Source organism: Hippocampus comes, unplaced genomic scaffold (assembly GCF_001891065.2).
Source record: "Hippocampus comes isolate QL1 unplaced genomic scaffold, H_comes_QL1_v1.1 scaffold594, whole genome shotgun sequence".
Lineage (NCBI taxonomy): Eukaryota > Metazoa > Chordata > Actinopteri > Syngnathiformes > Syngnathidae > Hippocampus > Hippocampus comes.
This window is the reverse complement of record NW_017804883.1, coordinates 107,933-120,865: the sequence shown is the minus strand read 5'-3', so window position 1 is coordinate 120,865 and position 12,933 is coordinate 107,933. Positions and strand designations below refer to the sequence as shown.

Sequence of the window (12,933 nt, the reverse complement as noted above, 5' to 3'; positions counted from 1 at the left end):
GTGACATCATGTCAGCGTGCCAACAATTCAATTCATGCTAATGACGTGACTCAGTGCTTTGTGATGACATGCGTTGTGAGAAAAAAAAAAAAAACGTGGCAAGACGTGACCATCGAGAAAGAGAATTACAGTTGGAGACTCTTCCCACCAAGCGATTGAGCACCGCACCTCCGTCAATGTGGTGCGATGGAAAAACTGCGACCCTGTATGGGGTTTCGAGGCTCCACCTTCAGTATACTTATACTACAGTATTTTTTGGTGTGACCCTTGCTTCTGAGCCACAGGTATATAGGAAATAATAAATACAGAGGAACCTCGGTTTTCATTATTAATCCGTTCAAGAAAATCTAACTGAAACAGTACTTCTCATGGGGAATAATGTAAATCATATGGCTTTTACATCTGTGACATTGCAACACAGGTCACCGAAATGTAGTTGTTGAGAGGGCCTTTGTGTTAAGACAGGTTTGGATTAGGTTTTAGTTTCGGTTTAGGCTGGTTTACTCTTCCAAAGTTGACTGTATCACTCACGGTAGCCAAGCATATCTGTGCGGGACTTATCTAACATTGATCCGAGACGGCAGCCGCGACACAACATGAACATGAGCTCATCTCTTGTATATTTTGGTCGCCGGATGCTGTCTGATTGATTCTTACATGTGCTCTGCCTCTCACAGCAGGGTGTCTCGGGGGGCTATAATACATACAGTCGTTCATGGTGCGCGGGCTGGGGGTGCCTCGCATGTACGACAAAGCATCACTTTCATCCGCGCCAGCTGGTTGCTACCATGTTTATTCAGCATCAGGAGCTCATTAGGGCTGATTAAAATGCTAAGGAGCCTGGCCGGAGCCTCGGTTCATTCTTTGCTGATAGAAAGCCAGAGGTGCCGTTAAATAATACATGCAGGGGGGATGAGCGAGGAAAAGATGGGAGGGTTTTGCGAAACAAATACAGCGGGGGTGAAGAGAAGGAGGAGGAGGAGGAGGGGAGCTTGGAAAAAGAGGCCACCGGGGAATGAGACGGAATGTGAAATAGGAGGAGGAGCATCTTTTCACATCCTTCTTTTGCATCCTCAGGCTTCTCAGCATCAGGGCAGCCGCCCAAAATGGAGGAGTGAAGGAGGGGGGGGCGACCTTATTTAAGTAACAAATTTTGGACAGAAGGCTAGCAAAGAGCAGATTGAATGAAAGGGTCTCTAGCAAGTGCTGGCCTTTATTGTGCCCATGTGATTTTATTTTATTTTTTAACTGACAGATCGGCCTGATCATCAATCGATGAGTGAAATCAATATAAAAATATTGACTAAATTTATGTATTCTTTAAATAAATAATAAAAGAACCACATTATTGAATGAGATGAATGAATAATCGGAACGCGAGAACTTAATAAATTAATAAGTGTGCTTTTGACTCATGAGTGGTGCGGCCGCTGCAGGTTGTTGCCATGGTGACCACTGAAATGCAATTCCTATAGCTAAGTTTGTGTGCGAGGAAAAACAATGCAATGAGGCCCAACAGAGCTGGCTAAGCAGTAGCCGGCCTTCGCGACCGCACTATAATGTGACCATTGCCATGACAACAGCCTAAAGTGGAAGACCACTGATGCTGTGTTTCAAAGGCTGGATTCACCCCATTTTAGGATTGTAAGATTCATCGTGTTTTTAGACCTAGGTTAGGGAGTTTGGGGTAAGGTTTAAAGTCTCCTAAAAATGACAATAAGCATCACATCATTTTTGGTTTTTGCACATATTTTCAGCAATTTAAACATTTATAATGTGTTTTGAAACAAATCTTTCAATACGATTTACGGGGCTTTAATGGTAACGTTCGGAGTAGGTTTAGAACAAGGTTGGTATTCTGGTATTTCTAGTGTTTCCGCATCCAACACCCTCATCCCCGACTGTCCAATTTGAATCAGACAGTACGTTCCCACCGCCACTGTTGCGCCAATTAAATTCAATTTCTGCCGACATAGACTTGTCATTTTCTTTGTGCCACTTTTAAGTTAATGGCATGAGTCTCTTGATGGGGGCCACACGAGCCACCACCACGATCGCAGACAGCGCTGATGGCTCCAATCGGCGCCAGCGTCTTTGTTTTTAAACACATCGGCGGAGCTATTAGAACAAACCGGAGAGGTGATTTGAATCCTCCACGTAATAGAAATACTTAATTCTAAAGCGCCTTTTAGCACTGTTGGCTGGCTGCCGTTTCATTATCTTCCTGCAGCAGGCGCTCTTATTAAGGGTTCTCCATTCCTGGGAGAATGCAACCAAGAGCACCCGGTGGGCACCAAAACAACGCCCCCCACTCCGCCTCCTCACCAAGGTGGAGGTGGCAGTGCAAAAAAAAATATGCATGGCCAATTATGATGGAGTATCCATTATTGAGAAGAGTAAATGGTTCCAGGATGAACATCCTCGCTCATTAATAGTGAATGTGACTCCTGTTTCGAGGAAAACAGCCGTCTGGGCTGCGAGAGGAACGGGAGAGGAAATTGAAATGGTCAATTCACAAGACGACTGTCTTGTTTACTCAGCAACGACTCAATTGGTTCATCTGCATTACAGTAACGGAACCAAGCGTCCTGGCGGTGGTGTTGCAACCAGAGATTTTTCAATCAAATAGTTTTTGAGTACAGTATATAGTCCAAATTATTTTGACAATAAAGGTGCCTCGCCCGGAATAAAAAGCATAATATGACAAAAATAATGCTGTTTTATTTATTATTTCTTGCCTTGTTAAACTTTAAGTTTATCTTCATCTTTTAAATCATATTTAGTAATTATGTTAATTTGGCACTAGGATTATGAGCGACCGCTTGGAAAAATTGCTTGAGTTGGAGAATCCTTGTAATAGATGACGGAAAGTTGCCAAGGGGTGTTTGGAAGGGGGTCATGATTCACTTCCAAATGCTAAATCACAGCATAGCGAGGAAGTAGCAATCGACAGATCCGCCGGGGGGTATACCGTCATCCGGATCATATAGGATTACCAATCCAGTATGTTTTTTTTTTTTTTTTTTTTTTGCGTGATAATCTTACTTATTGCCGCCGTTGATCTCATCTAAGCATGCTTGTCGAATGTCACGCTAAATGCGGCTGTCACACTAATTGGGGCGTGCGAGGCTAACATGCCAACACGCCTCGGAAGCAGCCCTTAGTGCTACCGCTTGATCAGCCGTCATCTCGTATAGGCTGGGAGTGAACCGGAAGATGAACGAGAATTACTTTCAAACGTGGCACAAATTCTGTCTTTGGGGCGGACGTTCTGACAAGAACCAGGCGACACAAACAAAATGAGCACATTCACACAGGAGCTGCAGTTGGCCGCAGCTCACGCCCAGAAAATCACAAGCAGACTCAAATGCCATACCCAACCAGGCCCCGCCTCTTAAAGGCACATACATGTATACAGACACGACAATACATATGGAATATTCTATTCAATGTGTTTTCCACAAATAACGGTTGAAAAGTGGGAATAAAGCCCACCTCCCCCCCCAAAAAAATGCATATTTCAAAAACGTTGACAACGTACAAAAAAAAAAAAAATACATTTAACAAACAGCTATTATGTGACTCTGCCTGTGCCAAACCATGAGTATGGAAGGGTGCACTGTACTTGAACTTAATCAAAATTAAGTAATTAAGAGGCTAATTTAAAACAAAATTATTAGGAAAGTATTTGTCATTCAATGCAAAAAAAAAAGTCCTAGAAAACAATTCAATTCAAAACGATCTCATAATGAAAAAAAATATACAAAAAAGTAAGTAGTACGCTCTGCAGCTCTGTTGAACGTGCGTAAAAAAAATATCAGTTGTGACTCGCGATTTTGTGAATGGTGAGTCTCGTGCTTTAGATCATATGGCGGCCGTATTTGCACTTCGGATATGGACTAAATTGCAAAACTCGGCTGGAGGAGAATTAGAAATGCAACAGCTCACCTTCTCATCCGCGTAAAGGTCAACGCAGGATTGACGCCTTTGGCCTGGACGGGAGAGATAGGAAAACAGAATCAGATGCGCGGTATATATCGATGGACAGTGGGATAAAATCACCTTGATAAAGCCATCATCCTCATCATCTAATCACTGGAATGCACATAGTTACACAATAGGAGTTGTGTTCGAAAAAAAAAAAACGTATTTGGTAGGCCTACATAATCTAGTGACATGTATCATGTACAACAAATTCTGTTTCAGCAATCAGATCAGACAAGAACGAGATAGCAAATGGTGATGGATGACTTTTGGTGTGCAAGACTAATTGTCAAAACCCCTCTAGGATTTACACAGTGCGAACTGTAATCCCCTGAGTAAATAGACACGATTGTTCACACAGGAAGACGAAACTGAACCAACCCATTTGAATTCTGTTGCTTTCCGAACAGCCTTACCCGTTTTTGAATTACATGATGTCTTCTTTTGCAAAGTAATTAAAAATAGGACATTTTTCAATTGACTTGAACTTTGGAAGCCGGTTAGCTGGTGAGAGAGCAGGTCAGACTTGGTGGGACATATTTGTGAATCTTTAAGCAGATACCTGTATATTTTCACGGCTCTAACACGTTGGGATGTGTAGGCATCAGAAAGAAGCTAGACGGAATTGTATTTGATTGACAGGTGACAGTTGAGCAGGGTGTGATTCCAGCGCACTGAGAGGAAACGCCACAGTGCTCAAGAGCGGCAACAGCAGCCTGATTTTTCACGATTTCACTCTTTGTAGGACGTTATCAGGCGCGCATGTGTGTGTGTGTGTGTGTGTGTGTCTGGTGACAGAGACAGTTCACTCGTCGCATGACCCAATTAGCGATTTGGGGATGGTTATTATTGTAAAAACAAGACAGTGTCAAAGCTCCACAACGCGAGTGGTCACACTGTGGGATTACAAATCACCAGAGCTCATTCCGAGACTTTAATTATGGCACGGCGAAACAAATCGAGAGGCAGGGACGAGATGCCGACTGCAAATGAGCGCAAACAAGACAGAAAGGAAGGGAAGTGTGTCAGAGACGACGGCGGATGCATTACAAGTTGTGTGACTGAGGGAGGAAAAAAACATCGGCCTTGAAATTTCAACTACTCAGAGGCAGCAATCAGATGTGTAACAAGCGACAGCGTATGCCCGCAGAACCTGTCTGTGGCGAGCACACACACACACACACACACACACACACACACACACACACACACGCACCCACACACACACACACGCACACACACGCTGCCTTGCCTGTTACCTTGGCAACATGTTTCTGCATGGAAATAGCATCCCTGGCTGTGCTCCCCGCCGCTAAAAGATTTATTTTTTTTTAAACAAAACAAAAAAAAAAAAAAAACAACCCTTGAATAAGAACAGGTTGAGGTTGTGAGAACTGACCTGAGAGAGAGAAGTGAGGCGCACATCTCACCGAGTTAGGCCCTATGGACACATGAAGAAAGACACTTCATTAGGTACACCGCTGTCAATGCTTAAATCACAGGTCTCCGGTCCTTGAGGGCTGCTATCCTGCAAATGATGAGGATCATTAGAGCTGTGTGTGTGTGTGTGTGCGCGCAGATTTCATATATATAGCAAAGCATACAATAAAACTGAAAGTGTGTGTGTGTGGGGGGGTAATTTAACTCAATTTGGTCTTGTTACGATGCGGGGTAAAATACATATTTTTAAAAGGATATGACCAGTGTGGTCGCCCCTATTTCTAAAGTTTGATCCTTCTCATTTTGAATCACATTAGTATAACAAGGGGAATTCATCTATTTATCAAACTGCTGCCACTTTATGCACCCTCTCTGCAATGTTTAATGAAATCCAACACAAGCGCTGTAGTAGAAAATCCTGCCTTCACATGCGAAGGTGCTCTGCGTCCTTGTTTCTGGGAGTCAGACTAATGAAAAGAAAGAAAATCCTGCGCTTGCTCGGCGCCTGTGACGGCTCCCGAAAACTAAATACAGCGCAGGTAAACACATAGCAACGGGATTAAAGTCGGGGTGGGGGGGAGATGAGCTGTAATGAAATAAGCGTGTGAAAGAGAGCAGCTGCTGGAGCCTTGACAGACTGCAGCTGCATTACAAGTAGAACATTTACTCTGCCCTTGTCACGCCAATAAAACAACAATTCTGCTTCAATGAAACATCTTAATACTTCAAGTACAGTGGAAATGACTTGGGCCGGGCAATCATGGCTTTTAAATCAAATTTCCTTTTTATTTGTTGTACTCTAGAATATTTCACTTTCTAAAAACTTACATTCATGATAAAATGTAAAAAAAATTTGAGTCACATTCCATGATTCAATTCTTCCGGCAGTAAATACAGACAAAACTGCGAAACTGCTTAAAACTACCAAACATTAAATTAGTTTTAAAATATTAAGCCTTTAATTGCCAGTATTGTTTTTAGTTATTTTTTTTGTACTGAATGCCTATTCCAAAAATGCCACAAAGAGTGAATTATTGTCCAAAATTAGTGCAGTGAAGGGCTTTGGTGGTCAATTAGTCTTGGATATGTCACAGATCAGCAACACGATCAATTAAGTACATTAGCATTTTTATATGGTCCTTCTTGAGACTTTTGTGGCCAAAAAAAGTCTACTTAAAATGATTCTGTAGTAGTGATATTTGATGTCACGGTTTTCGACCAGATTTCGCCATTTTCGATTTACAATTAAGAGCTAATGAACAGACAAATGAGTAGAAATTGTTACGAGTAGATATTTAATCTATTTTTTTAACTACCTGTTTATAGGCACCATTAGTCACACGAAACACACCGACACTGGATTTCACGGTATGTCCACTGCAACAAACCCTCATCAGTGGTGTGTGTCAATGTCATTAGTAATCTTTTTAGATGCCAGCGAGTCTTTGTTCGATACGTGACATAACTTATTTCTGGATTTGCCTACCAATGTGTGTGCATGAGTCTATGTAATGTGCTAACAATTCATGCATGAAAAGACACTTAAAAAGATTTGCATTTGACTCACACGACACAAATGCGACAGTAAAACAGCACCTTGGAGAGCTCCCAGTGTGATGACACCTGTGACCAGCAGAGGGCAGCATCTGGGTGTAAAACGGCTTGAATTAGGAAATGGGGGGTGCCGTCAGCGCAGTTAACTTGGAAAGAGTCCCAGTCTCTGTTCTAGTAAAGAAATAAAATAGAAAATTATAAAAGCATATCACTGACCATTTTCCTTCCATATTCTACATTTCTTTAATTTAAAAATAATGTCCTTCCATTTTCTAGCAAATTCCCTATTAAAAGGTTACAAAATCCAAAAAATCAGCAAAAAATAAAAATAAAATAAAAAATCAATACTTACAAATATCCTTCAATTTTCTAAAGGATATAAACAAAAATTGATAACTATTAATAAATTATATGTATATATTTTTAAAATCTATTACATTAGTATCCCTAAATTTTCCTATCAATTAAAAACAAATCACAAGATATTTAATGAACGCACGTTGAAATAAGTAAATACCATTCAAGTGAATCACTTTTCCTGCTTTACTGTAAAGTGGAAATTACATGAATATAATGAAAATGACTTCCTCTAACAAAGTATTTATTACTGCGGCGAGATCAGTTTGACCCACTTATTTATGCAAATAAGCTCACCAAAATATTGGAAACCACAACAGCAAAGGGTCACACGAGGAAAGGCAACCTCAAACATTAGTTCAAGCAAATACAGCAAAGAGGCATCTTACCATTTGTTGCAAACCGTCTTCGAAATCAAAATCGTACAATGATAAAAAACACACACACGCACATCTGATGAACTGTTTTGCTGCCAGATGCCTGAAATATGAAAGAAAAAAAAAACATCAAATTTAAATGTGAAAGGCGTATTAAGAGCGACAGCCATTGCATCAGTCGTGTTACTATTCCAACAGGGATGAGTGTTTTTTTCTTTTATTGTGGCCAGTTGATATACAACAACATGGAGACAAAAAGAGAGGAGTAATTTTTCTCAAGTCTGTACAACACATTTGAAACAAAAAGGAAGTGACACTCGCACTGAACTCGCCGCTCACTGGTCGTGAACAGGAAAAACCAGTAAATGTTTTGATAAACAAAAGAATCACACCTTCTTGTCCAAACGTCTATGAAGAGTATAGGTGATTATTGTTTTCTTGTGCCGACTAGAAGGGTGTAACATGTTTGTTGGTGTACAATATGCACACCGGAATGGCAAATAAAAGCCATGTGACTATATGAAAACCACTCTGGCAAAAACAAGTCTTCTGCAGAGGGAGCGGGCTCCGTCTATCCCATTCGAAATGCCAATGGCGCGGTGGGGCAGGAAAAAAAAACGAGTGTTCAGTGTTTTTTGTTTTGTTGGGGGGGGGGGGTGTTCACGGCGTATTGAGGAGCAGATGGGGGAGTGAGGCGTCTCATTGGTTGTTCTTGGCTTTGGCGTGTGTGAGGATGTGCGACTTGAGGTTGGTGGACTGCGCAAACTTCTTATTGCAGCCGTCAAAGGGGCACACGTACGGACGGTCGCCCGTGTGGATGCGCACGTGGGTGCGGAGGTTGAAGTCCAGCGAGAAGCGCTTGCCGCAGCCTTCGAAGGTGCACTGGGACACAAAAGACACACACACACACATAAGCAGGGTTCCTACAGGTCACTTCAAGTTAAATTTAACACATTTAAGAACAGTGTAAGACCTCGCCCTCCCATCAAAAAAAAAAAAAAAAAGGAAAAATCACAGCCATATTGGCAAAAAAATAAAATCCGAATTTGCATTAATTTATTTCTCCAATGTGGAAATGTGGAACATGTGCAGGATGTAAGAATGCAGCATATTGAAGAGGCTACTTACGCGACATCACCACACCGCAGACAATGGGCAGATTCAAAAATGTCGGCGATGGAGGGAGTTCGTTGCTTTGCACTCATCGAGGTTATGTGCTTGGACGACTTGGCATGGGACTCGAGCATTTTCATGCAAGTTTTACGCAGCTAAATTCTTTTCTTTGCACACGATGAAAAAGCCTCGAACACAGCTATCCACTGGTTTGAATCCAAGGCGAAAGAATTGTTTTCTCAACCGAGCTTTGTTGAGTTTACATTTCCCATTTCTCTAATAGGAAGTGTGTGGCTAGGTCAAGGGTTCAAGAAAAAAATAATGAATTCCTTTGTCGGAAAACATTTTATACTTAAAATGACTGCGGTCAATTGACTACAATTTTGCAGTGCAGTAGGGTGTACCCTGAATCTTTTTAAATATTGGACATGACAAGTACATATTCTGCCCAAACAGCGAGAGACACAATATGTAAATGCTGAAAACCTGTTAACCCTTGTCTAATGGTTCCATTAAATCACTTTACCTCACACATTTTATCACGCAGCCTGATAGGTACTAATTTGCCGGCTTCAAGTGTATCTCGAGCCTGATAATAGTACGTCATTTTCAGATCTTTAAAGGCTCACTTGGAAGGGCTTCTCCCCCGTGTGGACGAGCTGGTGTCGCTTGAGCTTGGAGCTCTCCACGAAGGCTTTGCCGCACTCAGCGCAGACGTGGACGCGGGGGCCATGGGTGTGCAGGTGCTTCCTCATGGCGGAGTTGTCCCTGAACATCTTTGTGCAGCCCTGGTGAGGGAAACAAGCGCGGGTGCACGCACACACACATAAAAAGAGAGCGCGAGATTGAGAGAAAAATTCTTTAAAAATCAATTAAGCGACCACCCACTATAAATAAATACATCTTTTTTTTTTTTTTTTATTATTTGAGCCACAAAGAACCGTGGTATTGGATAATCAAACAGGAATATTCCGTGCTGTTAGGCACCGCCTCTGGAGGTCAGCAGGGATGAAATTGAACTTACTTTATGAGGGCACGCTATCGTCCTGGGAGCGTCGTCCTCTTTGATTTTCCTGGGTTTCATCCTGTTTGGGCCAAAAAAACACTACATTTAGCAGATGATGGAACTGAATAACAGTACTTTGGGGGAGAGGATTTTCATTATTAATAACAACTTGTCCAAGAGGTTTCTACCTGGCAAACTCGGCCAGTTGCTTGGGGTCTGAGAGGTCAATGCCTGGGATGCCGCCCGGGGGGAGCTTCTTGCCAGTCATGTACTCCGAGTAGTCGGGCGGGGAGTTGTCACCCACAATTTGCTCCTCCACGACCGACTCGTGGTCAATGTCTTTATGGTTGTCTAGAAATACATTACAGAACTGAACCGAACACACAATGGCATGTGCCTGCAGGCAAGTCTGTGGGAAACGGCTGCATTGAACAACATCACTTAAGATTTTTTTTGTTTTTTTTTTTTTAAATGTAAAGCCTCCCAAATAGATTTGGATAGGCATTAAAAGTTTGGGAAATTTTCACACAGAAAGATGAGAGCGGGGCTGATTGCTACAACTACAAAGCTTTCATGTTGTCAAAGTGGGGAAACAGTGCACAGCGATATCAAAACATCTAATGTACACTGGGATACACCAACAGTTACTTTACCTGTCATCCTTGTGCCTCGGACCCATCAACCCATGCTTCATCCAACCGAATGGCATTTTCCCATTGAATGTATATTTATTCATCTTTTGGCTATTTGTTTTTCAAAATAGTTTTATTAATAAATGGAGAAAGGTTCTGAGAAATGTTGCAATAATTTCATGTGATTGAAAGGAAAAACATGATCTTCTTCCTTTCCTCATGGCTTGTCCCATTAGGGGTCGCCACAGATTCCCATCCTTATCCACCGCAGTTTATCTTCTGCATTCCTCAACTGTAACACTGATATCAACCTCTCTGGTCTTGGCCTTGATCCTTTTCTGGCAGTTTCATCCACATCACCCTTCTACCATCTAAACTTCTCTCTCTTAACTTTTTCCCCAAAACATCTAACCTTGGCTGTCGCTCTCATTTCCATCACTACCAGCTGTTTCCTGTCCTTTAGGGTGACTGTCTCCAATTTATTTTCATCAGGAATTACTCAATTGTATCTATATTGAGATATAAAATTGTGTTTCTACATTCATCAGAACACTATGCACTATGAAGTGTTTTTAATATATCATGACTTAAAATGATTTTAACGACAACAACGACATAGTATGATCATTTGTATTTCCTCATTCCATCACCCAACGAGAATTGATAAGCAAATAGATAACCAAGTGTTGCTAATTTAGTTGGAATTGCTCAATTTGTATCAATTCCTATCCCTGAACGTGAAAGAACAAATTTCTCAAATCCAATTTCACTTCATTCATACACAGAATAGCTTCCTGCAAGTATATCAGTTCAGCGGGCTTTTCATACTTTTAGTAACATTTTGTAATATGAATGGGGTGAGCATTGGCTTACTAAGAGTTTGGAAACACTGCAGTGGATGTCTAAAAATAAACAGTTTAGTGCTCTTAAACCTATCCTTATGCATAAAAGACATGTTTTGGCCTCTACGTAACTACCAAAGCAATAAACAGACTTTAAGAAAATAACTACGTGTGGAACGCATTGCTGACGCTACACAAGGCTTGGCTATTCGAGGCCTGCTACTTCCTTCGAAGCAGCAAACTGCTAACCGCGCTTTGAAGTTAGCCATTAGCTAACGAAAAATATTTTGCCCCAGAATGGCCCAAAAAGGCGATTAAGTCAACTTACGTCGTGCTAACATTTGCGCGGCGAGGAGTTAAGAGTTTTTGTTAACCCAAATCCGGGCAGAATGTGATATTTAGTCCGGTTCGGTGGGGTACCACGGGACCATAGGCATGACAATGTTTGGGCCCGCCACAGTCGCCATTTTTTTCGGGGGCCGCCGCCATACTTCTCTGGACTCGGGGAATATGGCGGCGCCCAGTAACACTTAAAACATGGCTTCCCGTCAAAACAAAAACATTTGGTCGAAGTTTCCGCGTCGAACCAAAAGTCATGTGCGGCTTCGCTCGCCACTTTGCGACGGGACGGAACACTCCAGGAACTAGTCGGGTGCAGCAGCAGGACAACGCCCTGGCAAAGAAGGCCTCGTGTAGCCGAGATGTGACAGCCGTGGCGGGGCTAACAAACAAGACTTACCCGACGCCCACATCGTCACGGAGAATTCCCCCTCCAGAGTTTTTATCTGCACTTGCTTCTGTTCCCATTTCCTCGCTCCTGTCTCCACGCCGCTCAAATAGCTCTTTTTCCCCGCTTTCTTCCCGCCCGAGCCACCGCTGCCGCCTCCTCGTTTCACCCGACCCAAGGAGCTCTTCCCGGCGACAGTCACTAACGTCTGTTCGATGTACTCGTCCTCCACCCCGGGGGCTGGCACCGGGATGAGAATCTGGTCCTCGAAGCCCCCGCCGCCGTCATCCGTATGCAGGTCAGAATCATCCCCGCCGACTACCTCCTCGCGTGTCTGGACTAGGATAACCTCTGGATGGTGGTGGTGGTGGTACTGGTGGTGGTGGAGGGACCCCGGTTCGTCGTCCAGCGGCTGGAGCGCGATCATGGGCTGTACATCGTCGTTGTCTTCGTCGTCGTCCTCGCCTCCGACCACCGTGGTCTCGATGGTTTCCACCGGGATGGTCTCCACTTCTATCTCGTGGAGCTCCACAATCTCGGCCGGCATTTCCGTGCCGTCCGACCCGATGTACAGAGTTTCTCCGGATGCCATGTCGAAGTCCTCCAGCTTGCCTGTCTCATTCACGCCGCGTTTATGTACCAAATTCCGGGCTTTCGGGACCCGCCGCGTTACCTCTCACACGCCCCCCCAGCTCCGGTTCTCGCTCAGGCCGACCTCGCTGCTTCTTCTTCGGCTCCAACTCTCGCCACTCTTCCGTCCCGCACCAGATCTCGTCACCGCTTTGCGACTACGTAAGGAAATATCGCGAGACCTGGATAGCGATGCGGAAGTCCCCCCCCCCCAAAAAAAATCTAAAATGCGATGGCATGATTCTTAAAAATCGTATTTATTCATATGCAT

At 43.1% G+C, this 12,933-nt stretch overlaps 1 protein-coding gene across 2 annotated transcripts; it reads right to left on the bottom strand.

The window, feature by feature from the left end:
* Positions 1 to 7,507: 7,507 nt before the first annotated feature.
* yy1b (YY1 transcription factor b) lies at positions 7,508 to 12,878 on the bottom strand. Of its 2 annotated transcripts, none has more exons than XM_019882353.1 (5): positions 12,045 to 12,878; positions 10,020 to 10,182; positions 9,850 to 9,910; positions 9,455 to 9,613; positions 7,508 to 8,594 (listed from the first exon to the last, which is right to left on the bottom strand). In XM_019882353.1, exons 1-5 carry the CDS (start codon positions 12,622 to 12,624, stop codon positions 8,412 to 8,414), a joined length of 1,146 nt encoding a protein of 381 aa, XP_019737912.1. In that variant the 5' UTR covers positions 12,625 to 12,878; the 3' UTR covers positions 7,508 to 8,411. The 2 variants fall into 2 exon arrangements, with proteins under 2 accessions (XP_019737912.1, XP_019737919.1); XM_019882360.1 differs by having other exon boundaries at positions 10,020 to 10,170; positions 12,045 to 12,874.
* Positions 12,879 to 12,933: the final 55 nt, after the last annotated feature.